At 51.4% G+C, this 27,343-nt stretch overlaps 1 protein-coding gene across 2 annotated transcripts in view; it reads right to left on the bottom strand.

Annotated features, from left to right (window-relative positions):
- Window positions 1-441: 441 nt before the first annotated feature.
- Window positions 442-27,343, bottom strand: part of NOX5 (NADPH oxidase 5) — a 35,746-nt gene continuing 8,844 nt past the window's right edge. For both annotated transcript variants that reach the window (XM_077881658.1, XM_077881659.1), the window contains 13 exons: window positions 26,502-26,727; window positions 25,064-25,217; window positions 24,645-24,823; window positions 23,466-23,648; window positions 21,618-21,750; window positions 18,641-18,783; window positions 16,496-16,690; window positions 14,814-14,858; window positions 14,346-14,470; window positions 14,017-14,101; window positions 13,258-13,357; window positions 5,772-5,938; window positions 442-4,798 (listed from right to left, as the gene is read on the bottom strand). In XM_077881658.1, coding sequence (XP_077737784.1) covers window positions 4,667-4,798; window positions 5,772-5,938; window positions 13,258-13,357; window positions 14,017-14,101; window positions 14,346-14,470; window positions 14,814-14,858; window positions 16,496-16,690; window positions 18,641-18,783; window positions 21,618-21,750; window positions 23,466-23,648; window positions 24,645-24,823; window positions 25,064-25,217; window positions 26,502-26,727 — 1,867 coding nt within the window. In that variant the 3' untranslated portion in view covers window positions 442-4,666. The remainder of the gene's footprint in view (window positions 4,799-5,771; window positions 5,939-13,257; window positions 13,358-14,016; window positions 14,102-14,345; window positions 14,471-14,813; window positions 14,859-16,495; window positions 16,691-18,640; window positions 18,784-21,617; window positions 21,751-23,465; window positions 23,649-24,644; window positions 24,824-25,063; window positions 25,218-26,501; window positions 26,728-27,343) is intronic.

The raw sequence follows: 27,343 nt of genomic DNA, 5'->3' as shown, positions 1-27,343 counted from the left end.
GAGGCCTCTGCAGTCTCCTTTGCGGACCAGCCTCAGGCCTGGAAGGGGCCCTGTGTTTTACTCCGCAGCCCCCTGGGGCCCACAGGTTGGCACACTGAATCCTGGCTTGTCCCAACATCCCTTTGCAGAAGAAGTCCCAGAGCGCCCCCAGCTGGAGGGGCCGATCCCACTGCCCAGCCCCGTCCCACACACTTTCATCTGGGAGCCACTCATTATTCAGGATCTTTTTTTTTTTTTTAAAGATTTTATTTATTCATTCATGAGAGACACACACACAGAGAGAGGCAGAGACACAGCAGAGGGAGAAGCAGGCTCCATGCAGGGAGCCCGACGTGGGACTCGATCCCGGGATCCCAGGAGCACGCCCTGGGCTGAAGGCAGGTGCCAAACCGCTGAGCCACCCAGGGATCCCCATTCAGGATCTTGATGACACTTCAGACAACCTCTCCATTTTGTTTATTCTTGAAAAAGAAACGATATTAGGCCTGAACCTAAGGGCATAGTTTAAAAAGCAAACAAGCAATTCCTGAAGAGCGTGGTGTAAAATTTCTATACTGTAATGTGAAATGTTACGTGTATAATACGTGAATACATAAAATAGGAAAGAGGAAAGCGTGAAGGTCCTCCTTTACCCCCTCCACCATTGACCACTGTGGATGTTTGGTGTGTCTCCTGTCTCCCAACGCATTTCTACCGATTTATCCCCTGCTCCATACACATAAGCAGTTTCTTTTGGGTTACGTGAAGTTGTTTCTTTTTTCTTGTACTCAGCATTCTTTTTTTAAAAAAAAAACAAAACTATAAAACCTACAGCTATCATAAAAACTTCAGACTTTATGGAGGATTAGAAGATAAAACGTAAAAAAAAAAAATAAAAATAAAAACAACCCCCAAACAAAATCCTTTCCTTCTTGTCCCTCCATTCCCACTCCCAAAGCAAACAGATGAAAAACATCTATTTTTTGCATATCTTTTAAGAAAGGAATATGCATATACTAGCATTTTAAAATACTCATCCTTAATCTGTTCATTTTATAAATGAGGAAGCAACTGCTCAGAGAGGTCACGGGGCATACCCAAGGTCACACAGCTGACTGGGACACAGGCAAATGTGGGACCCAGTGCTCGGTCTTCGGAGGGCAAAGGCCCCCTGGTCACCTCCAAGATGTTTGCCCAGGGCCAGTCTTGGCTGGTATCTCTCTCTCTCTCTTTTTTTTTTTTTTTTTTAAGATTTTTTTATTTATTCATGAGAGACACACAGAGAGAGAGGCAGAGACATAGGCAGAGGGAGAAGCAGGCTCCATGCAGGGAGCTCGACGTGGGACTCGATCCCGGGACTCCAGGATCATGCCCTGGGCCGAAGGCGGCACCAAACCGCTGAGCCACCAGGGCTGCCCTTGGCTGGTATCTCTGATCCCTCCCTCATCTTGACTCTGTCTGCAAGACTGCTGACACCTGTCAATATGACCCGTGTCACCTCCCCTCCCGTCCATGCCCGTTGGCTCTCAGTGTAATAGACTGCACTTGTGCCTCTGGTTCATCCGGGTGGGCCTGTCTAATCGCTTCGCCAGCCCCTGCTGGCTCTGTGGGAGCTGACCACGGGGCACAGCAGCCTCGTGGAGCCCGGCGAGGCCGTTGGTTCAGTGGGCTCAGAGTTTGCACTTTGGCATCCCAGATTCCAAATGACAGTTCTATGCAGAGGACCCTTCCTTCCCAAGGATAATTCCAGTTAAATAAGCCCTTTGCTCCCGCCCCTCCCTCTGTGCTAGATGCTGGGGCCCAGGCCTGACCGTGGGGAGCTCACGGCCACATAACCCACCCCTTACCTGTAGTTGGCTTGTGTTCCCTCTGTTCCCTGTGTGTGTGTGTGTGATTGCCTGAACCCTCTTAGATGCCCATATGCCTACGGAGGAAGGTCAGCCAGACATGCGGATGCATTTCTTTCTGGTTGATGGCAGGACGGCCCCCATCTGCACATCCAGGCAACATCCAGATGGACAGACCACATATTCGATCCTGCCACCTACGAAGAGAGGTAGATGGCCGAGCCCCAGGGCGGAGCCTGGACCTGCACACTGTCCCCCAGCAGGCCTATCCTGTCCTTACTTACAGATGGAAAAGTGGGAAGCCCAGGGAGGGAGGGGTATGTGTGTGTGTGTGTGTGGGGGGGGTGGTAGGGACAGGGTCTGTGTGCGCGTTTGTGTGCTGGTGCTAGGGGCTGGCAGCTCCAGGAACTCTGATCTGGAACATGAACCTTCTTGACTTCACACATCTGCCCAGGTCTGGGGCGGAGGTGCTCCTGGAGCCGGAGCTTCGGGGTGGGGCACAGTGTCCTCGGGCCTGCCTTGGATTCACTGCCACTCAGGGACCCGGCTCCTTCCCCGCAGACAAAACCTCCAAGATCTCTGGTTCTGCAGCGCCCTCCAGTGGGTACCTGCAGTATGTCTGGAGAGAAAGCCTCAGGACTAAGGTGGCCAGATGTCAAACGTGTGGCCCCTGGGTGGATTTTAGATCTATGTCCCAGTTCCTCCCCCTCCTCTCACCCTCTGTGTGATATAAAATTCCAGATGAACACAGACAGACAGACAGACAGACACAGAGGGAAGTCCTATGCTAAACAGACTCTGCTCTGCCAACTTTCCAAATGACTTTGGTACATTCCCAGCACATGCCCCAGCCCTGAGTCAGGACACCCTGTTGACTTCTGCGCTACAGGTGGTGACAGTTTGCCCCCAAGCCTTCGCAGGTCTGATGAAGGGGAAAGAACCAACCCAGCAGGGCAATGGGTTCCAAGACCGTGTGACCTCAGCCTGATAACATGACTCCTCCGACTCCTCCGTGTGAGTTGTGCGCCCACCCCGGGCTTGCTGGAAACTGCACCTGGCCCGGGTGGAAGGTGCCTGGCACCAGGTCTCCCAGGTGTGCAGGCTCCCAGCAAGGAGGGGCTCAGGGGGGCCTGGGTCCCCTCCTCCCCGCCTCTGCACCCAGTGCTTCCCTGTGGGGCTGCCAGCTGGGCCCCTCCTCCTCTCGTACGTGCTCCTGCTCCTCCTGCTTCTTGTACCCCATGTCCTTTCTCCCACTGCCTCTGTCCTCAAGGAGCACTGTGCCCTCTCCCCCAGGGTGTCCTTCCACTCCTTCCGCCACCATCCCCTCCTCTCGCTGCTGCTCTGTGAAGACAACTTTCCCACAGGATGCCTCCCTCGGCCCTCTCCGCTCACCCTCTGCACACCGCCCCCTCATCTGGGTCCCAGCTCCCCCTTTGGATGCCCAGATCTATATAAGGGGTGTCCTCCTCACCCAATTCCTTTACCTGTTCCCCTTCTGGGCCTTCCAATCCACACAAAAGAAAGGCACAATCTGTGATTCTATGGGAAAGTGCAGCATTCGAAGCCCCCTTCCCCCTCCCCAAAGCGGGTTTGGGGTGGAGTGGTTTAGGCTCCCACACAAGAGAAAGAACTAACTAGCAGGACAGGCTGCAGAGTGGAGGCCACCCAGGACCTTGGGGGTTCCCAGGGGCTCACGGTGTGGGGCAGGCGGGACCCCCCAGCTCAAATCCAAGCAGCAAGGCCAGCCCCCCTCCCACCCCTGCCCTCCACACAGTGTCTCACAGGAGAACTTGGGCTTTCGCGCTCCCTGCCAGGTACTCCAGCACACAGTGACAGATGGGACAAAGGCTGCCTAGGGACAAGGTGCAGAGACACGGACAGCCATGCGGGGATGGAAGATGTATGTCCTGAGCACCGACGTCCCATTTTGCTCTCATGACAACTGTGACCAGGTGATGTCACCAGTGCCATTTCTCAGATGAAGAGTCAGTCGCGGAGAGGTTTCCAGGGCTGCACCACAGCCCTGTGGCTCAGCTGAGCTTCAAGCAACGAAGTTTCCAGGCGCACGGCTCTCCTGTGTCCTGTGTCCTGGCTCTCCTGTGTCCCCCTCGGGTGGACGCAGCCACAGACTGTCTCCTATCTGTTCCTCTGATGACTCAGGGCATGGGGACAAGGGAGAAACCAACACGTGGAGCTGGGAAGGGACACCAGGGGACACACGCAGGCAGGGGAGAGGCAGAGAGAGGCAGGGGGAGCGATGCGGGGTGGGAAGGGACACAGATAGGGAGACGGTGACAGAGAGAGAGAGGTGGGAAATCTGCTGCTCATCTCCTCCTAAGAGGATGGGTTTTGAATAAAATACATTTTCCGGGGTTCACCTCCAGAACTTCACAATCAGAATTGCTGCAAGCGGGACCCAGGAGTGTGCACGTAAAGGACGCTCCTCAGATGGGCAAAGCGGGCTTGGAAATGCATCGGAAAGACAAGATACGTGGATGCATGGAAAAGAAAATAAAATGTTGGGATAAAAATCCCGAATGATTTGGCAGGTGGGGGACCACTGTTGTAGGGGAAGGCTCCCTCGGAGGACTTTCGGAGGAGCAGTGGCCTGGGAAGCACCCCCCCTCAGTTTCTCAGCAACCCCAGAGTGCACAGCAGCACAGGGCCCAGGCCACCGGCCTTTCCCCAGGGTCCTGAAGGAGGTGCACCTGGCCTGGGTGCTCCTGCTGTGTGTGTGGAGCAGGGCCAGGTGGCTCCTGAGGCTGGCCTCTGTGGGGCACTGGGGCGACGGGATCAAGTTGGCCAGCAGCGTGGGCTTGGGAGAACCGGGGGAGATGAGGCTAGAAGTTCTCTTGGAAGAACTTGAAGCCGAACTGCTCACAGTGGCCCTTGAGCACCTTGGCCAGAGCTGGGGAGCCACAGAAGAAGACCTGCACCTTGCCCTTCTTTTCAGCAGCCACTTTCTGGAACACCTGGGGCCCACACAGGGTCAGGAGAGAGCAGAGGGGGGCCAGTGAGGCTGCGGAGCTGCTCGGGGACACACCCACCTGGAGCTGACAACGTAAGGGGTGGCAGTGATGGCCCTCTGTCCCCACCAGGAGCTCCAAGGCTTGGCTTCAGAGCGGAGGGTCCAACACATCACCATCCATTAAGGAGCCATGTGCTCAACCCCTGACCTGACCCAGACCCCGGGAAGGGGCTGGACCAGAAAGACCCAGGCCCTCCACTCCTAGAGCACGCCTGTGGGGAGTGTTGGAGGGTGGCCACAGGGCCCCGTGGGCACGCTGAACCCCGACTGCCCAGACCTCGTGCTAGTCGTCCACCGGTCGGTCACCTGCCTCCATTGAAATGCCTCTTTCCTAAAGTCCAGCTTTTTTGCCAGTGAAGACCCATTTCCACCCCAAATTCTGCTTAAGGAGGCCATTGCTAAAATCCCTCTTTGGTGCCCAGGCATCAGTGGTGTCCTGTCCCCTCACCACCTGGGCATGATTATCGCCATCAGATTGAAAAGCAGTACCTTCTGGCTCCTCATGCAAACTGCACCCTGACTGGTAAGTATTCAGGGGGAGAAATGATTTAAAAGCCAATCTGAGAAATCAAATAGAAAGACCACCAACTTTTGTGCCTTTGGGCTTCAATCTTTCCATTTGTACCGGGAAGGATAAGACTTGATGCTTTCCCCAAGACCCCGTCTACTCAGGCCTTCTGACCTTGGTTCATAGGGAATCAGGGCGGGGGGAAACCTAGGAGGTCCAACTGGCTAACTTTCTCTCTGAACAGAGGGAAACTGAGCCCAATGATGGAACAAGGTGAGATAGTGATGGCGCCAGTGATCCTGGCTGGACCCAGGATGCTGGTCTCATGCTTGGCCCTGAGCTGCTTGGTCCTAACCGCCCCAGCCGCTGCCTTAGGCTCTCAGCCCTGCTGGTCCTAGCAGGCCTTTACCTTGTTCCAGTCAGGCCGCCCAGGCTGGGTGCGTGTCTGGAGGCCCGTGATGGAGTCCTTCTTCTCCTTCTTGGCCAGGAGGTCGAGGGCCATCTGCAGGCCAATGGCCTTCATGTCATTCTTGCCTAGTGCAGAGGTCATGTACATATGCAGCTCCAGGAAGGGGCCTGGTGGTGGGAGAAGGTGACATTGAGGGGTTCACGCCTATAATGGGGACACGGCAGGATGTCAGCCCCCTACCCCAGAGCTTGGAGAGAGACTAAGAGTGCTCAGAGCCCACTGTGCTCTTTGCAACCTCCAAGTGACCAATGCTTTAGAAAGGAAGGATGGCCCACCGCTAGATCAGAGCCTACTCTGTGCAAGGCGTAGGCAGTGACTGTGTGACCTCTGTCTGACTTGCACCCCAAAACCACCTCAGGACTAGGAGGGGAAATGCATCCCCTTCTAGCAGCATAGCAGTCTTTGGGCTCTGAAGCTCATACGCTTTCACATCTTATGGCGTCTGTTCAGTCTGGTTGGGCACACAGGCCATGCGCGCCTGAAAAGGTGACCGAGACTAAAGGGTCAAAGGTTGAATGAGCCGGTCAGATGGCCAATGCTACTGATCTACAGGGAAGGGCTGGAGCAGACGGACCTGCTTCCTGGGAGGGTGGGGACAGGGGTCGGTCTTGGGAGAGGGGCAGGATTCAAAGCTGGAGTGGGGTGTGTGAAAGGAGGGCATGCTGAGAAGGGGGAGCAGAGGAGCCAAGGAGGAGAGGCTGGAACCGACGTGGTGTTTGTGGGGCGCGATGGGACTGCCTGCCTGGAACACAGGATCCTTGCACAGGAGCAACAGGAGATGGGAGATGCGACCGGACACACATTGAGGCCCAATGTGAAAGGCCTTGACTGCCCAGCTGGCAAGTGGTGGCAGGTAGTGGGGACTGGAGCATGGTATGGCAGGATGAGAACAGCATCCCAGAAGGGGAGCCAGAGGACAGGAGGGACAGGGCAGAGATTGGCCTGGATCTGCCTGGACACAGGCCTGGATACTGGTGAGCGTCCACAGCCCAGTGCCTGCAACGGGATCGGTTTGCTGAGGCATTGGTCCCTTTGGCTCTCGGGGTGATTGGAGCTCCCTGCTGGGCACCTCTGTGCTCGAGCAGCTTCCCCCGTTTTCCCTGACTTGGCATACAAATGTTACCATTTTCCACGTGTGCCATGACAGGAAAAGGCTGGCAAAGTGCCACCTTCCACCTGCGCATCGATCCCAGCTGGAAATGATGGGGCCTGATCTGGGACGTGGGGTCCACAAGCTTCATCCTTCTCCTCTCCCAAGACTAAAGTGTTCAGGCCATCCCAGCTGGCTCTCTACTGTCTCCTGTGCTGCCATTAGCCCTCTTTTCCTGTGGCTCAAAGTCTCAGTCACTGTTAAAATGCAAATGGGTCTAGGAAGAAAACACCTTTTATTTCACATATCACTTAACTTGAGCAGGGCTGGGTGGCTGGGAGGGAACAAGAGGTACCATAGAGACACATGCCTGAGAGGGACCCCCCTTCTTTCGCCTTCCTCAGAGTCCCCATCCCCCAAAGAGGGGGTGAGGGGAGAGTGACACCATGGTGGGGCGGAGAGGAGGAGCTCTGGAGAATGAGCTGGGTTTCACCCTCTCCAAATCTGTAGTGTTTGAGACATTCATTCCATTTCTGGAAAAGTCTCTGAAGTAGATCATCCAAAGGAGGGAAATAAACTAGGTGCACATACAGATTAATTGCAGCTTTATATATGAGAGTGGAGAAACAGAAACAAATAAAATGTCCAGTAGTTGCAGCACGGCAGACCACTAACTGTGTCATTCATTATATAGTCATTAAATACTATGACTGCTGGGCAGCCCGGGTGGCTCAGTGGTTTAGTGCCACCTTCAGCCCAGGGCCTGATCCTGGAGACCCGGGATCGAGTCCCACGTCAGGCTCCCTGCATGGGGCCTGCTTCTCCCTCTGCCTCTCTAGACTCTTTCCTCTCTGTGTTTCTCGTGAATAAATAAATAAAACCCTTTAAAAAAAGAAAAAAAATACTACAACTGCTGCTGCTACTACTATTGCCACTATTATTGCTAACTACTGGAATCATGGACCCCTGGAATATGAACCCTGAGCCAAAGGCAGATGCTGCTACTGCTATTACTACTATTACTACTGATGCTGCTAAATTTACTGAGCAGCTATTAAGCTCCAGCCACCGTTTTGTGTGCTGCACAGATGATCTCATTGAATACCCATGACAACCCTATGAGGTGGGTACTAGTCACATACATATTTTTCACGTGAGGAAATCGAAGCAAAGCAGTTAGATAATGTCCCCAAGTTTCGATAGCTATTATGGGATGGAATAAAGATTCAAGCGCAAACAGAATGTTCGAAGCTTAAGCTGTAGAAATTAAAAGCAATAAACCACAAATTCTTGAACTCAAACTTTGGTAAATAATTAAAGTTGAAATCAGAAGTCATGAGCTTCTGTTGCAGTTAATGAAAAACCTTGGAAGAAATTTGAGGTAATAAAGTTGTTGACTCAAGTGGCTTTGAAAATGCAAAGCACCGGGTTCACTGTTACCCTTTGTTTATACAGATTAAGAAGAAGCAAATTGCAAATATTTATATACCAGTAACCAGGAAACTTAAATGAAATCTAAACTTCCCCCCCAAGCTTGTCATCATAAAATTGAGTTTCTAGTGAATTAATATACATAAAAGCATTTAGAACAAAGTGGAGGTTCTATAAATATTTGCTATAATTGTTATTTATAAGAAAGGGCAAGGAGCTTTATTGCAACATTCTAAAGTTTACCAATTCTGTGTCAAATACTGTTGACTCGTGCTTTAGGGCTCTGAATGTTTGTTATAATTAACTATGCCTGTTTGAATGTTTCTTACACAAAACTGTGTTTGATTACTTGAACTTAGAAACTATTTATCATAGGAATTTAAACTCACTCATGGCAGCCATAGGATAATTAAACAGCCAAATAAGATCTGATTCCATTGAACTCAACAAGTATTTAAAAAAAAAACTACCAATTCTCTAAAGTTAGAAATATATCTAAAGATATTCCTCCTCATATTACTTATTCCAGAAGTAAAACAAAACAATGATTCTAACAAATTTACTTTAAAACACAGTATAAAACCTCAGTGTTCATGGGCATCCCGGGGGGCTCAGGGGTTTAGGGCCTGCCTTCGGCCCAGGGTATGATCCTGGAGACCCGGGATCGAGTTCTGCATCAGGCTCCCTGCATGGAACCTGCTTCTCCCTCTGCCTATGTCTCTGCCTCTCTCTCTCCTCTCTGTGTTTCTCATGAATAAATAAAATAAAATCTAAAATAAAATAAAATAAAATAAAACCTCAGTGTTCCATAAAGATGTCCTGTGAAGACCAAGATGGAACCCAGAGAACCATGCTATCATACAGATTCAGCCTTGGCTTAGCATAGGATGTAAGCAGCAACCCTTAGGGGTGGGAGGGAGAAACTGTGGGGCTGGAGGAGGACATTCAAAACATTCATTTTTATTTTTTTTTTATTTTTGAAAGATTTTATTTATTTATTCATGAGAGACACAGAGAAAGAGAGAGGCAGAAACACAGGCAGAGGGAGAAGCAGGCTCCATGCACCGGAAGCCCAACGTGGGACTCGATTCCGGGTCTCCAGGATCGCGCCCTGGGCCGAAGGCAGGCGCTAAACCGCTGAGCCACCCAGGCTGCCCAAAATGTTCATTTAAAAAAAAAAAGATTTCATTTATTTATTCATGAGAGACACACACACACAGAGAGGCAGAGACACAGGCAAAGGGAGAAGCAGGCTCCATGCAGGGAGCCCAATACGGGACCCTATCCTGGACCCCTGGAACATGCCCTGAGCCAAAGGCACATGCTCAACCACTGAGCCACCCAGGTGCCCCCAAACATTCATTTTTGATAAAAGTGTAAAAGAAGGGACCAAATGGGAAAAGAATTCGTACGTGTTAAGTTGTTTAACCTTTACCTTAAAGCATTCTCTACACCCTTTTCCCTGCCACCTCAGCAGGACAATTATTGAGCATTCATTCCCAATCAACACCTATGCTTCTTCACCTGTTCTTCTCTACTAGCAGACGATGTACATTAAAAATTTATGTAGGAGGGGTTTCTGAGTGGCTCAGGCAGTTGAGCATCCGACTTAATTTCAGCTCAGGTCATGATCTCTGGGCCATGAGATCGAGCCCCCACATCAGGCTCTGTGCTCAGCAGGGAATCTGCTAGAGAGTCTCTCTCTGTCCCTCCCCTTGCTTGCATGCTTGCTCTCTCTCAAAACAAATAAATCAATCTTTAGAAAAGTTATGTTGGAGGAAAAAAGAATCATATTTACCTTCTCACCTTAAACAACTAGAAAAATAGACAAAATATACAAAACTATGTTTTCCAGACACATGTGATCAAGCAGCATAGAACTGTAGTCGTTGAGAGAGAGAAACAGATGGAGTGAACCCCAGCTTACTGCCTGGTGCTGGTCTCACTGCATTGAGAAGTCACAAGGCAGCCGGGATTTGCCAGTCATAAAACTGAGAAAAGGAAAATGCACAGAAAAGAGCAAGGGGAACAGGAGAGAAAGAGGAAGGGAAGAAGGGAGAGAAGGAAGGAGGCAGGAGCTCCCTAGCTCTGAAAATCCACATAAAATTTCCCCTAAGTCTTTGGCTGAGCGTTAATCAATACAGATACGAAAGAAAATTACCAGAAAACACTAGGCTTAACAGTACTAGGAGCTCAAATAGAGCTGGGGTTAATTTGTGTTTCCATCAGCAAGAGTGGAGACAGCTTGTAATGTTCAGGGGAGTGGGTAGAGCCCTCAGAGGTGTCGCCCTATGCTGACACTGCTCCACACGCACCCTAACAAAAGTTAAAAGCAAGTCTTGAAAGGATCCCAATTCTCCTAAGTCATATAAATGTGTGCCAGAACAAGGCACAGTGCTATGTAAAGCAATACCACAAAATCCAGAACACACAACGTGCAGTTTGCAATGCCTGACATCCAAAAAAAGTTATTGGGCATGCAAAGAGGTAGAGAATATGTTCCAGAACTCGAAGAAAATTTAGTTACTAGAAACAGACCAAGAAACAACAGAGATGATGGATTTAGGCAAACCTATCACAAGAGATACTAAAAGTGTGGATGAGAGAATGTAAAAATAAAAGAAAGCAGATAAAATGGAGAGAGAAATGGAAAACATAGAAGAGACCCAAATTTGCTCAAATTTGATGAAAATTACAAGCCCACCCATCCCAGAAATTCAATGAATTACAAATATAAGAAACACATAGAGAAAACCATTTCTCAGAACTGTTTTGTAGTTTTCAGTGTACACATTTGCTCTTATTTTGCTAAATTTATCTTTAAGTATTTCATGTTTTTAAACTCTCTATTTAAAGTTTTTCATTACTAATTATCTGTTGCTAGTAAACAGGAATACAATTGATTTTGTGACCTAATATCCTATGCCTTGTGGAGTTCACTATGAGACTGATTGAAATGAAGAGCTAAAACTACAAGACTTCTAGAAGAAAAACATACGAGAAAATACTCATGACCGTGGGTGGGGCAAAGATGTTAGGACACAAAAGGATGAAGAATAAAAGAAAAAAAAATCTGATAAACCGGACAACACTGAAATTCAAAATGTTGCCCTTCAAAAGGCAATTTAGGAAAATGAAAAGATAAACCACAGACTTATAGAATGTATACGTCAAATGTGCACCTGACAGGGAACCTGCTTCCAGAATATGTAAGGAACTCTTACCACTTAATAAAAAAGAAGGCAAAGGAGTGGACAAAATACTTGAACAGACACTTCAAAAATGCACAAACCGCAAATAACATGAGAACATGTTCAGCATCATTAGTTGTTAGGGAAATGCAAATTAAGAGCACATTGAGGGACGTCTGGGTGGCTCAGCGGTTGAGGGTCTGCCTTTGGCTCGGGGCATGATCCTGGGGTCCCTGGATCGAGTCCCATGTCGGGCTCCCTGTATGGAGCCTGCTTCTCCCTCTGCCTGTGTCTCTGCCTCTCTCTGTGTCTCTCATGAATAAATAAATAAAATCTTTAAAAAAAAATGAAAAGACTATTCTTTAAAAAAAAAAAAGAGAGAGAGCACATTGCGATACTGCTATGTTCCCACTAGATTGGCTGAAACGTAAGAGACTGCCAATATCAAATGTTGGCGAGGTTGCAGAGCAACTGGAACTCTCGTCCATTGCTGATGGAAACACAGAATGGGACAGCCACTTTGGAAAACCAGTGTGGCTGCTCCTTAGAAAGTTAAACTTAACACAGACCATACTACCCGGCAAATATATCCACACTTACAGGCAGATGGTCAGAGCAGCTTTCTTCCAAATGGCTAAAAAGTGGGACTAACTCTAACATCCTCTCACAAGTGAGTGGCAAAAGGGATTTTGGTATATCTATAAAACAGAACACTGCAGAAGAACGAACCACTTACTAATACATGCAGCAACATGGGGAAGTTCAAAGGTATTACGTTAAGGGAAAGAAGTTAGAAAACATTGCATATTATATGATTCCACTTACAGGAGAGTCTAGAAGGGGCAAAACTGTAGTGATCGAAAGCAGATCCGGGGGTGCCGGGAGCTGCACATGGGGGGGAGGAGATGATGCCAAAGGAGGATGAGCAAACCTTGGCAGATGATAGAAATGCTCTATATTTTTACTGTGGCGGTGGTTACACCGCTGCACACATTTGTCATAATGTCATTGTATTCATGTAAACGTGCATTGGCGAATGTTATGGTATATAAATTATTCCTTAAAAAACTAAAAAAAAAAAAAAAAGTGTGACTAGGAGTCATTTGAAAGCACGTTAAAATGTACATTCCTGGGGAGGGATGGCTGGGTGGCTCAGTCGGTTCAGCCTCTGCCTTTGGCTCGGGTCATGATCTCAGCGTCTTGGGATGGAGCCCCCCCGCTCAGCAGGGAGTCTGCTTGTCCCTCTGCCTTCGCCCCTGCTCTCGCTCTCTCTCAAATGAATAATAACTTTAAAAAAAAAAAAAAAAAAAAAAAGCATTCTTGGGCCCTGCTCTCAGAGACCCTGATTTGGAAGTCTGGGATGAGGCCTGGGAATCTAAATTTTCATCAGGTATTCATCGTGACTTAAAAAAATAAAAAAATGCCACAAAAGAGGGAAATTAGAAAAAAAATTATGTTTTTGTAAAATGTGAATAAGAAAAAAATACCAGGACATCCTTTAAAATACTTGGAATGCTTTGGATAGCTGGATGAGATTATGAATACCTTTTTCTCCTCTTTTTTTGGTTTGACACGTTACATTTTAGTGGGGAAAGAAAAAGCATTCCTCTCTCCCTCCCATTTTTGATAGAAATGGAATAATCTAAACACCCTCTTACAAAGACCCTGAGCCCCACCCTGCTGCCATCTTCCTCAGGCCCGGTTCCTTTCCTACCCTCTTGTGATATCTCGGCCTGGTCCATCTCCAGTTTGGTCAGCAGGCTCACAAACCACTCGAAAGATCTCTGGTCTCGGTTGATCCACATGAAGTCCACCTGGGGAGAGGGGCCCTTCTGTTCAGAGTGAGCCAGCCTCATTCATAGCATGCTCACGTCTGTGATCCTCAGCACCTGGATGACGCCCTGGTGTTGGCAGGACACGCATTATCATCCCCATTTAACAGATGGTGACACAGTGCAGAGGTAGGAACCTTGCCCAGGTCACAGAGCAGCATGGGATCAGGACCCAGTTTCCTGACTGTCAGGTCAGGATTTTCTGCAATAACCTAATGTTCATAGTAAGCAGTGTCCTCAACTATTAAGCTTAGGAAGAAGCCAGAAGAATAATAATTCTTTTTTTGAGAAGCTCTTTTAAGTGGCCTATACAAAATAATGAATTTTCAGAAGGCAAACGTTTTCATTTTTAAAACTACCAGCAGGTGATGGCTAGTACACATCACGGCTATAACCGGATCCCAGCTGCCTGACTTGCAGGCTCCGAAGGTCTTTACTGGGACTCCATCTTCAGGGCCCAGGCTGCCTCTCAGAGGTGCAAGGGGAGGCCTGGACACTTGGGAGGCACGAGGAGAACATGGGGTGTTAAAGGAAGCATAGGGACCAGTTGTTCCATCCGTCCCTCCCCTGCATCTGCACAGGAGAGCCTACTCTTCCAGGGGAGAGGGTCCAAAGGCCTGCCTGTAGGAGGTGGCACTCACCTTGTGGAGCTTCATGTCCTCATCCTGGGCGCTATCCATCCAGGAGTGCTGGCAGCTGGGGCAAATGTTCTTCCTCTTCTGGTGCCTGAGGGGAGGCGATGAGTGAGTCTTCTCAGGACCCCAAAGAACAATGCAGGGGATGGGGGGAAGGGGCAGGGTAGCAGGGCCCACCCTATGAGGAAGGGGAGGATTGAGAGCCAAAAGAGAGAGGGAGGAAGGCCAGAGCAAGAAAGAGAAGAAAGGGTGAAAGGAGAGAAGACGGGAACAAGGGTGAGGGGCGAAGGGGGGCTCCCTAGGATGCAGGCAGGGGTGGCAGCCTGTCCGCCCACCTGTACATGATGCTCTGCAGGATGGAAGCAAAGGGGGTGATGCCAATGCCCGCGCCGATGAGCACTGCATGCTCAGAGGCAAAGATCCTGCGGGTGGGGGTTCCGTAAGGGCCGTCAATGTAGCACTGTGGACGGGAGAGCATTGGAGGAGAGAGGGCTGGGTGCCTGGGGAGAGCCGGACCCCAAGGCTTCAGCAGCCCTCCTGGGCTGCAGCCCAAGCCTAAGTGGCTCCCACTGTAGGGCTCGGAGGTCAAGTCTGGAAGAGCCCTGGAATGTCAGAAGGCAGAACTGGGGAGGGTGGGACCCAGCACCTGCGAGGGCACAGGTTTGGTCCCTTTCTCTGGACACCTGGGGACTTGAGGAATTGGGGTCCCTGGGGTCACAGCAAGCCCTCTCTGTAAGCAGAGGCTTCTCTTCCTCTGGTTGAAGCAGGGTCCTTGGTCATGCTCAGCCATGGGAGCCTCTTACCTTGATGTTACAAAACAGGTGGTTCTCAGAGGACTTCTCAGAGACCTGTGGGGAGCAGAGAGCCGTGGGCCTCTGGGAACGGGCGCATCAGGTCATTCTCAGAGGCAATCCAGCCCTTGCCACTCTGGGCAACTGTACAAAAAGGGAATTGCTTTTCCTGCCCCAAGCATTCCAGGGAGCTTGGAGTCCTTTTGAGGGAGAAGATCAGTGGCGTGCTGGCAAACTGACTCCTCAGAAAAAGAAGACGACACCAAAATCCTGACTGGTAGTGTCCAGAGATTTCTGGTGTAAATACTGCCATCGTGGCTTCCACCGTAATGACTGTGTCTAATAATTGGCTCTCAAGGCTCCTGAAAATCTAACAATTGGCTCTTGTGGTCCAATGCAAGTCAGCTTCAAGGGGTGACTGGAGAATGAATGCTCACTCCCCCCAGTCTCCAGCCACTCCCATAACTTTCTCCCCGCCCCCACTTGGCTTAAAGACCCTTTCCTCTTCCGCAGCTGACAGATCCCTGTGCATCCTTCAGAACCCAGCTCAGCTGAAGCATCTGTTCCTCCTTATAGCTGTGCCCAGCTGCACCAGGCAGAAAAGCCAGTGGCTGGCCTGGCTCACAGCTTCACCCTGCCCCTGGCACTCTGTCCTGGGCTTCCTGACGGGAGCCACCGAGAGCAGGGAGCAGGCCTCCTTTCCGGGCCTGGGCACTTGGCAGACTGCATTTGGGAGGTCAGTGCACTTCCTTCCAGAAGTTGAAGGAAGCAGATCCTCCCAAACAGGCTGCAGGGGCCTGGGATAACTCTCTGTCTGGTGCTGGGAGGCAGAGTTAGGGGTGACCTTCACAATGATCCAGAGTAATCCCCCACTTCGCCAAAGAGGAACCCAGCTTGACAGTGTTGAGAATGACTTGCCCAAGTTCCCAAAATGCTCAGGGTAGAGCCTGGGTCTCTTGCTGACTGTCCAGTGCTCATCGCATGACAACACGTTGCTTCTTTGTTTGGGGGCCCCTGCATGCTGCGTCCTTGCAGAGGAGGTGTCAGACTTGAACTAGCGGTGTAGGAGGTACACCGGACAAGGGCTATTCTCCTTTCTGTTCTCTTTAAGCCTTCTGATTGCAAGGGGAAAGCCCACGTCATGGTTAGCAATCTGACACGTAACATTTACCAGCCCCACCCCTTTTTTTTTTTTCTTCTCTTTTTCAAAAGCAAGAGAGAGAAAAAAGAGCACGAGAGTCTGAGAGAGAGAGAGAAAAGGGAGAAGCAGTGGAGTCCAGCTTCAGACTCAGAGCACTAGCAGGCAGAAACATCTGGAAAGAACTTAGTAACACTGGTTTTTATTGATTTTACTTTTCAAGTTATCTTGATTACAGCACATGCTACTAACTTCCCATTAAAGACAGCAAGCTCAAGCATCCTTTTAATACAATTCAGTTTAAAGTGATGCTGGGGAGGAAAGAGAGAGGCCAGGTAGGCAGGCAATAGTCTCATCTCAATAGGGTGCGACTATGGCAATAGTTATGGGAGGGGCACACCCATGCTCGGGTGCAGGGGCACCACATAATAATGTGCAGTGCTTCCTGGTGTGGCCTGCCCATAAGGACCTCTCCTCTGGGTTCCAAGGACTTGCCACCCATGGGAAGACAAACATGGGCTCTCCCCCTCTCCAGCCCCCGTCTCCGCAGCCTTACCTGGCCTGGCTCGGCTATGGCTCTCCACCGTGCCTGAGCCCCTTCCTTTGTCACCGCCGTGGATACTAGGCCTTGGTCCCCCTGCTGTGGGGTTCCCTTGGGCCTGTAGGATGTCAGTTCCACAGTGACATCCTTGCTGTAGGCCACCGCTCCCTGTACCGAGGTTCCCGAATGGATGTGCTGGTGCTCCAAACTCTGGTTTCGAAATGGAAGTTGCTTTATTACTTAAATCATGAAATTAGTACATGTTAGTTCTTTTTTTTATTTTTAAAGATTTTACTTATTTATTCATGAGAGACACAGAGAGAGGCAGAGACACAGGCAGAGGGAGAATCAGGCTCCCTGCAGGGAGTCCAATGTGGGACTCGATCCCGGGACCCAGGATCACGACCTGAGCCAAAGGCAGACGCTCAACTACTGAGCCATCCAGGTGCCCCAGTACACGTGGTTTTTAAAGATTCACATGTTACAGGACTTGAAAGAATAAAGCAAAAAGTACCCTGAATAAAGTAGAATAGCTTCTCTAAACATTTTTCTATGTCCTTCCATACTTACACACACACACACACACACACATTTACATAAATGAAATATATTTCTTTGTAATCTGTCTTTTCCACTTAGTACATCTTGACTAGCTTTCCATGCTAATGCATATACATTTACATAATATTTTTAGGGACTTACTATTCCATGATAAGGGTGATCAGTAATTTATTTAGCTATACCCCTGTTGGTTGGGCATTTTGATCATTCCCACTTTCTCATTACTGTGAACAACCAGCATATATAAAATAGCACCTCTCCTGTCTCTATCCCTTTACCCTGATTTATTTTGCTTCGTAGCATTTATTATCACTTGGCACATTATGCATGTATATTGTTTGTTTATTGTCTCTCTCTCTCTCCAGAAGGTAGAGAGTCTCCAGGGACTGCGTTCGTTTTGCTTACTGATGTATCTCCGGCATCTAGACTAGTACTTGGAAAACTGGAAGTGCTACGCTCACTAAATGTTAGTTAGATGAATGAATGAACAAGGTGATTAACATACTTCCTGTGCAACTGTCCAATTAGCTTTTTAGGACAAAGCCCTAAGGATGGAATGGCCGGGCCAGTGGGTAGGCATATTTAAGATGTCGACTCGTGTGGCCAGACTGCCTGCCAGCAAGAGTGTGCTAACTTATTCTTTGGTGGTGGTCCCTAAGGTCCCAAAGAAACAGAGCCTTTAACATATCTACCCGCTGATTCAGGTGTAGGTCTCACCTGGTTTGACAAGCCAGCTTCCTTCTTCCCCAGATTAAAAGCAGAGAACACCCTGCTTGTTTCCACCTACCCTTTAATTTTTCCCAAAGCTTTGCTCTTGGCGTCTTTCTAGAGGGATGCCTGCCTCTGGTCTCCCCTGGACTTTAAATTCCACAAGGGCTGAGCTGGACCTGGGGCATCTTCTCTTTGACCTTGGCCAGAGCTTCCCCATATTAACATGCCTCCCAGGCGAGCGGGACTGTCTACCAGCTCTGTGTCCAGGTACCTTCAGCCTCCTCTGTCTGTCCTTACTGTGACCTTGCTGTATTCTTCCCAAACCTCCCAGGGCCTGTATCCATTTTGAACACTGACAACTTGGCAGCTTTGTGGGTTTCGTTGGGGTTCAAAAGATAACGATGCCGCCGCTGATGCTGCTAATGGTGATGATGAGGGTCCACGTGGACCATGCTGTCCGATCAGCTCAGTACTTTACATGCATTATTCTATCACCGATCCTTAAAAGAATCGTGTAAGAAACGGAGGCCAAGGAGGGGGACCACCTCCAGTTCATTGATGAATAAGCTAAAGCTCGGTGAGGCAAAAGGATGTGCCAGGCCTAACAGTCAGAATGTGCTGGAGCAAAGACATGGAGGTGGGTTTTTCGGATCTCTTTCCAACGTCCCCCTGGCTTCTAATAGAGTACACGGGACTCGGGAGGACCTGGGATGGTCAGGCTCTTGGATCACATAGTTAGTTCATAGCCGCCTCACCCCCTGTGCGGCCATCCAGTCAGCGTATACAGCAGTTGCTCAATGATGGATGCTCACCAGCTGAGAAGACAGCAACATAGTCCCTGTTGGGTTTCTCTCCACGGTGGACCCTTCCTCCCCCAAAGCGACCTACCTCTGGCCTCCTCTGGCTCCTCCTCATCTTCAAACTCCTTGACAGTGGTTTGGGGTCACAGTCCATGGGGCATGATGTCTTGAAGGACTCATACAGCCTGTTGGTCCATTGACCTTCAGACCGGATGTGTAGCCAGATGGTGTCTGAGCAAGAGACGGGCAGGGGGTTGGGGGTTGGGTGCTGGCCTCCAGCATGGAGCCAGCCTATCTCACCTGAGGAGTTGGAGCTGGGCATGAACTGCTCAAGCCCCAGACTGAATGTCCTTGCTTAGGCCCACAGTAGGGGTCACAGCCACGGGAGCTGGAAATCTCATCTCTCAGGTGCAAACACTGTAGTCTTTCTCTAGGAAGCCAACTTAAACCTACAGAGTAAGGGTTCAGTCTCCTCTGCTAAGGCGGGGTCAGAGTGTCCCCGCCTCCTTCATCACTGGGCCAGGGTCTCCCCAAGGCAGAGACCATTCCCTCCCACATTCAACCAGATGCTTGTCAATGGCTCTGCACCCTGGAGGTGCTCAGTTTGGGGTGGGACCAATGGCTTTCATTGTGCCCAGTGCCTGGGACAAAACAGGTGCTTGTTCAGGTTCTCCGCTGAATGGAAAGCTGGGCAGAGAGGCGGTGTAGCTACCCCTCTGCTGAAGGGCACTGGAGAGAAGCCACAGCATTAGAGCAAGGAGGCCCCCCAAGGGGATCTCCTGCTTGGGCATTCTTGCCCTTTTTATTTTATTTTATTTTTTAAAGATTTTATTTATTTATTAGAGAGAGAGAGAGAGAGAGAGGCAGAGGGAGAAGCAGACTCTATGCAGGGAGCCTGATGTGGGACTCGATCTCGGGTCTCCAGGATCACGCCCTGGGCCGAGGCAGGCGCTAAACTGCTGAGCCACCGGGGCTGCCCATTCTTGCCCTTTTTTAAAAATTTTAAACCATAGACTCTTTTGGCCATTCCATGATTACAACAGAGAAATTCCTTCTCAGAGTAAGGTTTTTTTTTTTTTTTTAATTTTAAAGATTTTATTTTTATTTTATTTATTATTATTATTTTATTTTATTTATTCATGAGCGACAGAGAGAGAATGGCAGAGACACAGGCAGAGGGAGAAGCAGGCTCCCTGTGGGGAGCCTGATGAGGGAGTCGATCCCAGGACCCGGGGATCACGCCCTGAGCTGAAGGCAGATGCTCAATCACTGAACCACCCAGGTGCCCCCAGAGTAAGATTTTTAAATACACCAAGTAGCATACAGAGAAATCGCAAAACCATGTGTGTTTGCAAAAACAAAACAACAACAACAAAAAACCCCAAACACATGATCTAAGAACACATGTGCCTATCAACACACGGAACGACAAGATCCAGCAGGAACTACGTGGCCACTGAAAACCTGTCTGCATTCACAATTGAAGAGGATGCTAAATTTCAGTGGGTTCTCTGAGGTGGGACAAGTGCGGGGCTGGGGGTGGGGGTGGGGGACTGTGCCTTGTTTACATAAATGCACTCTGAAGTGCCCCACACAGCAACTCCAGGTAGGAGGCCTCCCTAAAACGCTGGTGGAATTCAATCAGCCACCACTGGCAACCTGAGTCCCCTCTCGGTTTCTGGAAACCAGCTCCGTAAACAGAGTTGGGGTACGTACCAGCCCTCACAGGGACTCACTCGGTTCACTGCACAAGACTTGGGGCCCGGGAGCCAGGCTGATTCCAAGCTGAGACCCTGAAGAAACCCCCTGAAGAACGGGTCCAATCAAGGGCACCTCCACGGAGTGCACACAGTCATTGTAATCACACTCATGTCAATACACTGGAATACTATGCAGCTACATAAGGAAAAGTTCTTTTTTTTTTAAAAGAACTGACTTGCGAAGACCTTCATGACGTACCATTCATGGAGAAAAAGTGGACTGCACAACAGAGTGAACAGTGTGACCCCATGTATGCAAAACTATCTCTACGCCAACGAGCCACGTAGAAATATAAAGACGGATCTAGAAGACCGCTCACCAAAAGATGGACAGCGGCTTTCTTTGGATGGAATTATTATGAGGGATTTTCATTTTCTTCTGTACCTATTTCTATACTATCTGAATTTTCTGCGAGCGTAGATCTTCTTGAGAAACATAACAGGGATGAAAGATAGGAAGAAAATAAGCTTCCTTCTCCCGCCACCACTCCCACCTTTGCCCCGTTGTACATCCGAGCCACCACTCAGGTGGCTCCAGGGCGGGTGTTGTGCAGCCTCACATGGGGAACCCTTGCCTGGGGTCTCACCCTGAAATGTGGGAGCTGGCCCAGGGGTCTCGACACGTTGGGGCTGGGAGGCATCCTGAGTGGAATTAGAGCTTTTCATAAGGATGGGTGAGAGAAAACAGGCAACCAGGACCCTTTACCCCCTCATGAAGTCAAGCAAGGGTCTTGCTCTCGAAGGCCACGTAGGGCATTCCCTGCCAGAAGGACCACCTAAGTGGAAAGACCAATCTCTGGCCTAGGAAGAGGGCAGAGGGCCAGGGGCTGGCCTCACCAACAGCCCAGGACCAGAAGGAAGACACACACATGGCTGGGGGGGCCAGAGGTCTGCTGGGCGAAGGGGGGTCCGCAGTTCTGTGGGTGTTGGGGAGCCAGAGAGAAATGGTTCCCAGGTTTCCATGCTGCTGCTTATGCATCTCGCTCTGTCTCCTCCCCCATCTCCTTCTCTATCTCGTAAACTCCAACCAACCCTTCAGAGTTCGGCTGCTATACCACCGGGTCTGTGGAGCCTTGTAACCTACCCAACCATGCCCGGCCTTCATGGGATCCTCACGACAGCCCTGACCTCCCCAGTCAGTAAGAGTTTGGGCAACTGCTTCCCGGTTTTGGAGGGAGTTCTTGGAGGGTGGCTTTGGGTCTCTGGTCTTACTCGCTTCTCTGTTCCTGGTCTCCAGCCTGTGCTTGACTCCCAGGAGAACTCAGAAAATTACCATCTGCAGAGCGAGTTGGGGGGAGGGCATACCTTTCTGCTCTGGAGCGCTGCTGATGGTGAAGGGGTGCCACTCGTAGCGTGCGATGGTGGGGATGTTCAGGTACAAGTAGTCGCCTGGCCTGTAGTGGAAGAGAGGGGGCCTCTTGATGAGGAGATGGGTGACCTGGGGAGAGAAGAAGGTCAGGGTCATCCGTGTCATCCCTGCAGGTCCAAAGCTGCCAGGGGCCTACTGGGCAAGAGGGCAGAGGCCCAAGCCATCCTCCTCCACCACAAGGCAGGCCAGCGTTGGACGTGAGACCCTTCTTGCCTGTGAGTGGGGCTCCCCCTGTAGCACATCCGCCAGCCAGGGGGTGGGCGATGAGCAGAGGAAGGGAGAGCTGAGATGTGTCTGAAGTGAGGCTCGTGGCTTGATCCCACTGCTTATGGTGTGAACACCGCTGTTAGTGGGTCCTTCTCTGTAAAGCCCCTGACTGCTCTGGCCCCTTGCTTGGAACTTCTGTAGTATTTGGATGGTATTCCAACCACTAATGGCACCTTCCCTGGGAGAACGGCTTCAATATGCTGAGCACTCACTGTTGGCAGAGCTGTGTGAAGCACAGAAAGTGTGATCTCAGGCACCTGAGTGGCTCTATGGGTTAAGCATCTGCCTTCAGCTCAGGTCATGATCCCAGGGTCCTGGGATGGAATCCCACATTGGTTCCCTGCTCAGCGGGGATCCTGCTGTCCCCTCTCCCACTCTCCCTCTTGTGTTCTCTCCCTGTCTAATAAATAAAATCTTAAAAAAAAAAAAAAAAAAAAAGGAAGTGTGATCTCTGGTCCTCACAGCCATTCTCTGAGACGGATGCCATTCTCTCTCCACGTTACAGATGAGAAGCTAAGGCTCAGAATGGCTAAGGAGCTTGCTCAAGGCTGCCAGCTAGGAAACCATGGGATGTGAATCTAATCACGGCTAGCTGAGGCCAGAGCTCGATATAAAGCACCTCACTATCCGTGTCCTCGTGCTCAGCTGCCCAGAGGTGAGCCCACCTGGCAGTGCCTTTCCTTTTTCCATAAAAGGCCCAGTCACTCAGACACCTCCCACCCCCAAGTGTAGCCAGTTACCTCTTGAGTCCTTCTGTGATATGCCCCCACCCCCACTCCACAGCCCCCTTCAAGGTCAAGGCCCTCACGAGTTCTCATTTGCACATGTGCAGCAGCTTCCCAAATAGTGACTGCAGAAATCTAGCTGCAACACAAACCCACTTAATAGCACCCTCTCCCAGCCTGCTCAGGGGCTCCCCGTTGCCTGTAGGGCAAGGAGCCTCGGTCCCCCAGGCCCCACCCACACCTTCTCCCTGGCACCTTGGCTCCAGCTATGCCAAATTACCCACAGGCCCCAAATGCGGTATACCCTCCCACAACTCGGTGCCTTTGCTGGTGCTGTTCCTTCTCCCAGCAGCACCCTTCCTTGTCTTGTCTAGCCAAGGAACCCCTGCTCGTCTCTCAGAACCCTGCTGGGGCATCTCCTTCCTCCTTCTGGAGCCCTCTCTGACCTCTCAAGGATAGTTTTGTACCACCTGATGCTCTACTCTCAACAACACAGCCCTGCCCTATAATGCCAGGGCCAAGCAGGACAGTGCCTGAGCTGTCTCTGTGTTTCCGTCACCTAGCACAGGGCTGGCAACTTACAGGCTCTTCATATATGCTTCGTGAGCAGCAGGATCCTGCCTACCTGTCATTCCTCTGCCTGAAACATCACCCCTGAAGGCTAGACCAGATCCTGGGCTTTGCTTGTCTCCTCCACTGCACAGGGGCTTGGCTACACTAGTCCCTACTTCCTTGGGGGTCTAACAGGGCACCCAGCTGCTGTGCCCCACCAGCTACAGCTCCCCTTTGCACCTTGGAGGGAAGCAGATTGACTTCCACGATGCACAGGGCTGCCATGCGGGACACCGCTAGCCCGATGATCTTCTCTAGGAAGAACAGGGTGCCAGGGACCAGCAGCCACTTCCAGAAGTTGGGCCCATGCAGAATGAGCAGAATCCACATGGGAAGGTAGGACAGATGGGTCCAGTAGAACACCTGTGGGTGTGGGGGGGGGAGTGGTAGTAGTAAGCTTGCAGAGCTCAAGACGGGGGAGGGTGGAACAGGGCCAGGGCTCAGGGCCATCCTCAAAGCCAGGGCGGCACCCAGACAGAGCCTTGGTCAAACACCCTCTCCTGGGGACAGGGCTGGGTAGGAGGCTGGGGATGGGAAGCTCTGGTGCTTCTTTATTCTGGGGGCTTGGCCCCGGGATAATAGAAGGGTTCCTGGTGCTTGCACCAAACATCTGAAACATCTGCCTATGGATATCCTGGCTGAAGGGCTCAAGAGCATCAATGTCCCCATCACACTGACCCTTTTGGGTGGGTGGGTGGGGGGAGCAAGAAAAGAAAGACGGTAATTTCCTGGGTATGGAGAAGAAAGGGCAGAGCCGGAGTCTGAGTGCCTGAGCAAGTGGGAGGAGCGTGGGCCGGGCAATCACTGGTCTGAGTGTCAGACTTCTCGTTGGTCAAATAAGGATGTGGGTTCTCCCCTCAAAGCACTGCTGCTGGGGCTCTGAAAACGACTATCTGATGTGACCAGATCAGTCCAGGGGGCTCCAAACCAAATCTGTGACCTCCTGCATCTTGAGGACACTACACATGGGGAAGTGTCTGGAGCATCTGCGTGCCAGGGGAATAGTCAGTGGCTTTGCATATGTTATCTCATTTAATGCCTAAAATAACTTCATAGGTAGAGAATTATAGGTTCACTTGATAGATGAGGAAGCTGAGTGGGCCAGTTTAAACCTACTTTAATCCAACTGGGGCGGGGAGGGGGTGGGGGTGGTCACGCCAGCAAAAAGGCAGAGTCTTCCAGAACAACACAGCTTCCACTTGGCAGACATACACTACAACCCAAGGGCAGAACCCAAGGCACAGGCATGTGATGTGCAGAGTAGCCCGGGCACTTCCTGGGCTCTGCAGTAAATGAGAGGGGATGCAGCATGAAATGATGGGAGCCCAGCCTGGGATAGCAAAGGGCAAGGATGGACACCTCAAAGTGGCCGCTCCTTCTGATGCAGGAGCTGGAGCAGGCAAACATGAGAAGCAGTAGCAGCAGTAGTGCCACACCGGTCGGGGAGGCCAAGCCGTGGATCCAGCCAATGCCAGGCCTCGTCGTGAGCAGCAGTTCCCAAAACTGGAAGGGGCTGGCCTCGGCCTGAGCCTGGAGCGCTGGAGACAAATGCAAGACAAGCTCTTCCCTGTCCGCCTTTCCTCTGAGGGCCCCAGGGCTCCCCGCCAGATTCCCCCCACAGGTAGGGACTTCCCTCCAGACCACCGGCTTAGGCGGGATACCGCTCCCCCCACCCCCAACCGGGTCTGCAGGACACACAGGGCCTGTGCCCTGTGTCCAGGGCTGGGGGTTTGTGAAAGGCTCATCCAGGGCCCCTCCCGCAGCCCCAGGCCACTCACCGAAGTTCACGATGTGGGCCACGGTGTGTACAAGGGAGAGCACAATCACCACATAGCCCACGAACTGGTGGAACTGGATGTTCTGATCCAGCGGCAGGACCTGAGCCAGCCACGTGGCCCGCAGCCATGTCAGGCAGCGCCTGAGCATCAGCACCTGGCAGGACACAGCAGCAGAGAGACCCCCTGGCTCTCTCCCAAACCCCCCACTCCCCCTTCCCCAGCAGCTGTCTCCCTGCCTCCCTCTGAGCTGGCTGTGCTTCCTGAACCGGTCCCTTCACCAGCTCCCCTGCCCCCCAAGCCTTCCCTGCTCCCCTAAGTCCAGAGCTGAGGGTGTCCAAAGCACAGTCTCCGGGAACTGTGGCAGGATGAGAACAGGTTACAGGATGACTGCAGGTGTTACTTGTACCTAAACCCACGAGAAGCACATTGTGTCCACAGGGTGGACCCTCATATATCTGTACGTCAGCCCAGCACCTGTTATGTCTAGTTCTCGAGGTGTCCTGGAGGAACACCGGGTTTTTCCAAGGCCCTCCTTGCTCATTTGCTTTAACATATGTGAGCCCAGATATGTGGACTTGGTGATGACGTTGTCTGATTTTATTTTATTTTATTTTTTTAATTTTTTTTTTCGTTGTCTGATTTTAGCCAAGCTAAACTGCCTCTCGCAGAAAGGACAAGTAGCTCAAAGAGTTTCCCTGCAGAGGAAGCGCTGATTCAAAGCAGTGTTAATAACTCAAGTGACCAAGCAAATGAGTCATGGGTCTCTAACCCTTGGTATGTAGCCAGGTCTGAGGATAAAAATAAAACCCACACAAGAGGCTGACATTATCAAGAAGAGTATGTGGACTAGAGATGTACATCCCTGATCATTAAGGATGATTCTTGCCTGATAGTTACCGCGTGCCCCGCGTCTGACGGCTACTGATAATAGGGCATGCACATCATCCGAAGGAAATATGTTGTGTCATTGGAAGGGTTTTTCGCTGTTTTAATTATAGGAGCACACAATCAAAAGATGCTTGGAGACCTCGCTCCCTGGCCCAGAGCATCATATTCGGACGCATTAGCCTGTCACTCAAGGGCTCTTATCCCGGACTCCATCTGCTGGGCGCCCTGCACAGAAGCTGCCCATCTCCCCCTGGGGTCACTGCAGGATGTTGTGAACATCAGATGGGAAGGGCTTAGCACCCCCTGAATGTCCATAGTAATTGCACAAAAATGCCTGCTGTGTTTTACAGGCTGTGTGACCACGGACAAGTCACTGCCCCTCTCTGGGCCTCAGTGTCCACCGAGTGTTGACCTTCCGAGGCGCCCTCCCGCCCTGGTGCTCCAGGAGTCCACGTGTGGGTCCCTGCGGCCCTGAGGAACCTACATCAGCATCCCCACTCTCCCCACCCCACCCCGGCCACCTCTGGGCACCCTGCCCGCGGAGTCCTACCGCGATGAAGCTGCCGTCGAGGTTGAGGCACTGGCCGCAGCCCTTGGCCACCATGACGCTGGCGCCCCGGGCCCGGTGCTCGCTGGCCGCCAGCGCGAAGAGCAGCAGGTGGAGGCCCGCGAAGGCCGCCAGGCAGAGCAGGTGGCTGCGGTGGTTGTGCCAGTAGGCCCAGGTCAGAGCGCGCGGGCGGCGCGGGGCGGCGGGGGGCGTCAGCCAGTGGGCAGCGCTGCAAGGGACCGGCTGTGCTCAGGGCAGCTGCGGAGGGGGACGGGCCCCGGGGGCACCGAGGCACCCCACGCCCGCTGCCTTCCACCCACTCTCCGGGGCCTCGTGGCAAGCCGGCCGGCTTCCCGGTACACCCGGGAACAGAGAGGCCAAGCCACTGGCCCAGGGTCACACAGCTCGGCAAGGCCGAGATGGAACTCCCACCTGTCTGACGCTGCATCCGCCGCCGTTCTTATTACCTCCTTTACTTGCCAACCGAGGAGGGGGGGGAGTGATCCGAAAGGATGGAAGAGGGCAGCCCCCAAGGCCCAGCGGTTTAGCGCCGCCTTCGACCCAGGGCGTGACCCCGGAGACCCGGGATCGAGTCCCGCATCGGGCTCCCTGCATGGAGCCTGCTTCTCCCTCTGCCTGTGTCTCTGCCCCCCTCTCTCTCTCTCTGTGTCTGTCTTGAATAAATAAATAAAATCTTAAAAAAAAAGAAATAGGGATCCCTGGGTGGCGCAGCGGTTTAGCGCCTGCCTTTGGCCCAGGGCGCGATCCTGGAGACCCGGGATCGAGTCCCACGTCGGGCTCCCGGTGCATGGAGCCTGCTTCTCCCTCTGCCTGTGTCTCTGCCT

Source organism: Canis aureus, chromosome 32 (genome assembly GCF_053574225.1).
Source record: "Canis aureus isolate CA01 chromosome 32, VMU_Caureus_v.1.0, whole genome shotgun sequence".
Lineage (NCBI taxonomy): Eukaryota > Metazoa > Chordata > Mammalia > Carnivora > Canidae > Canis > Canis aureus.
Note: the sequence above shows the minus strand (reverse complement) of the source record. Positions and strands in the feature narration are given on the sequence as shown.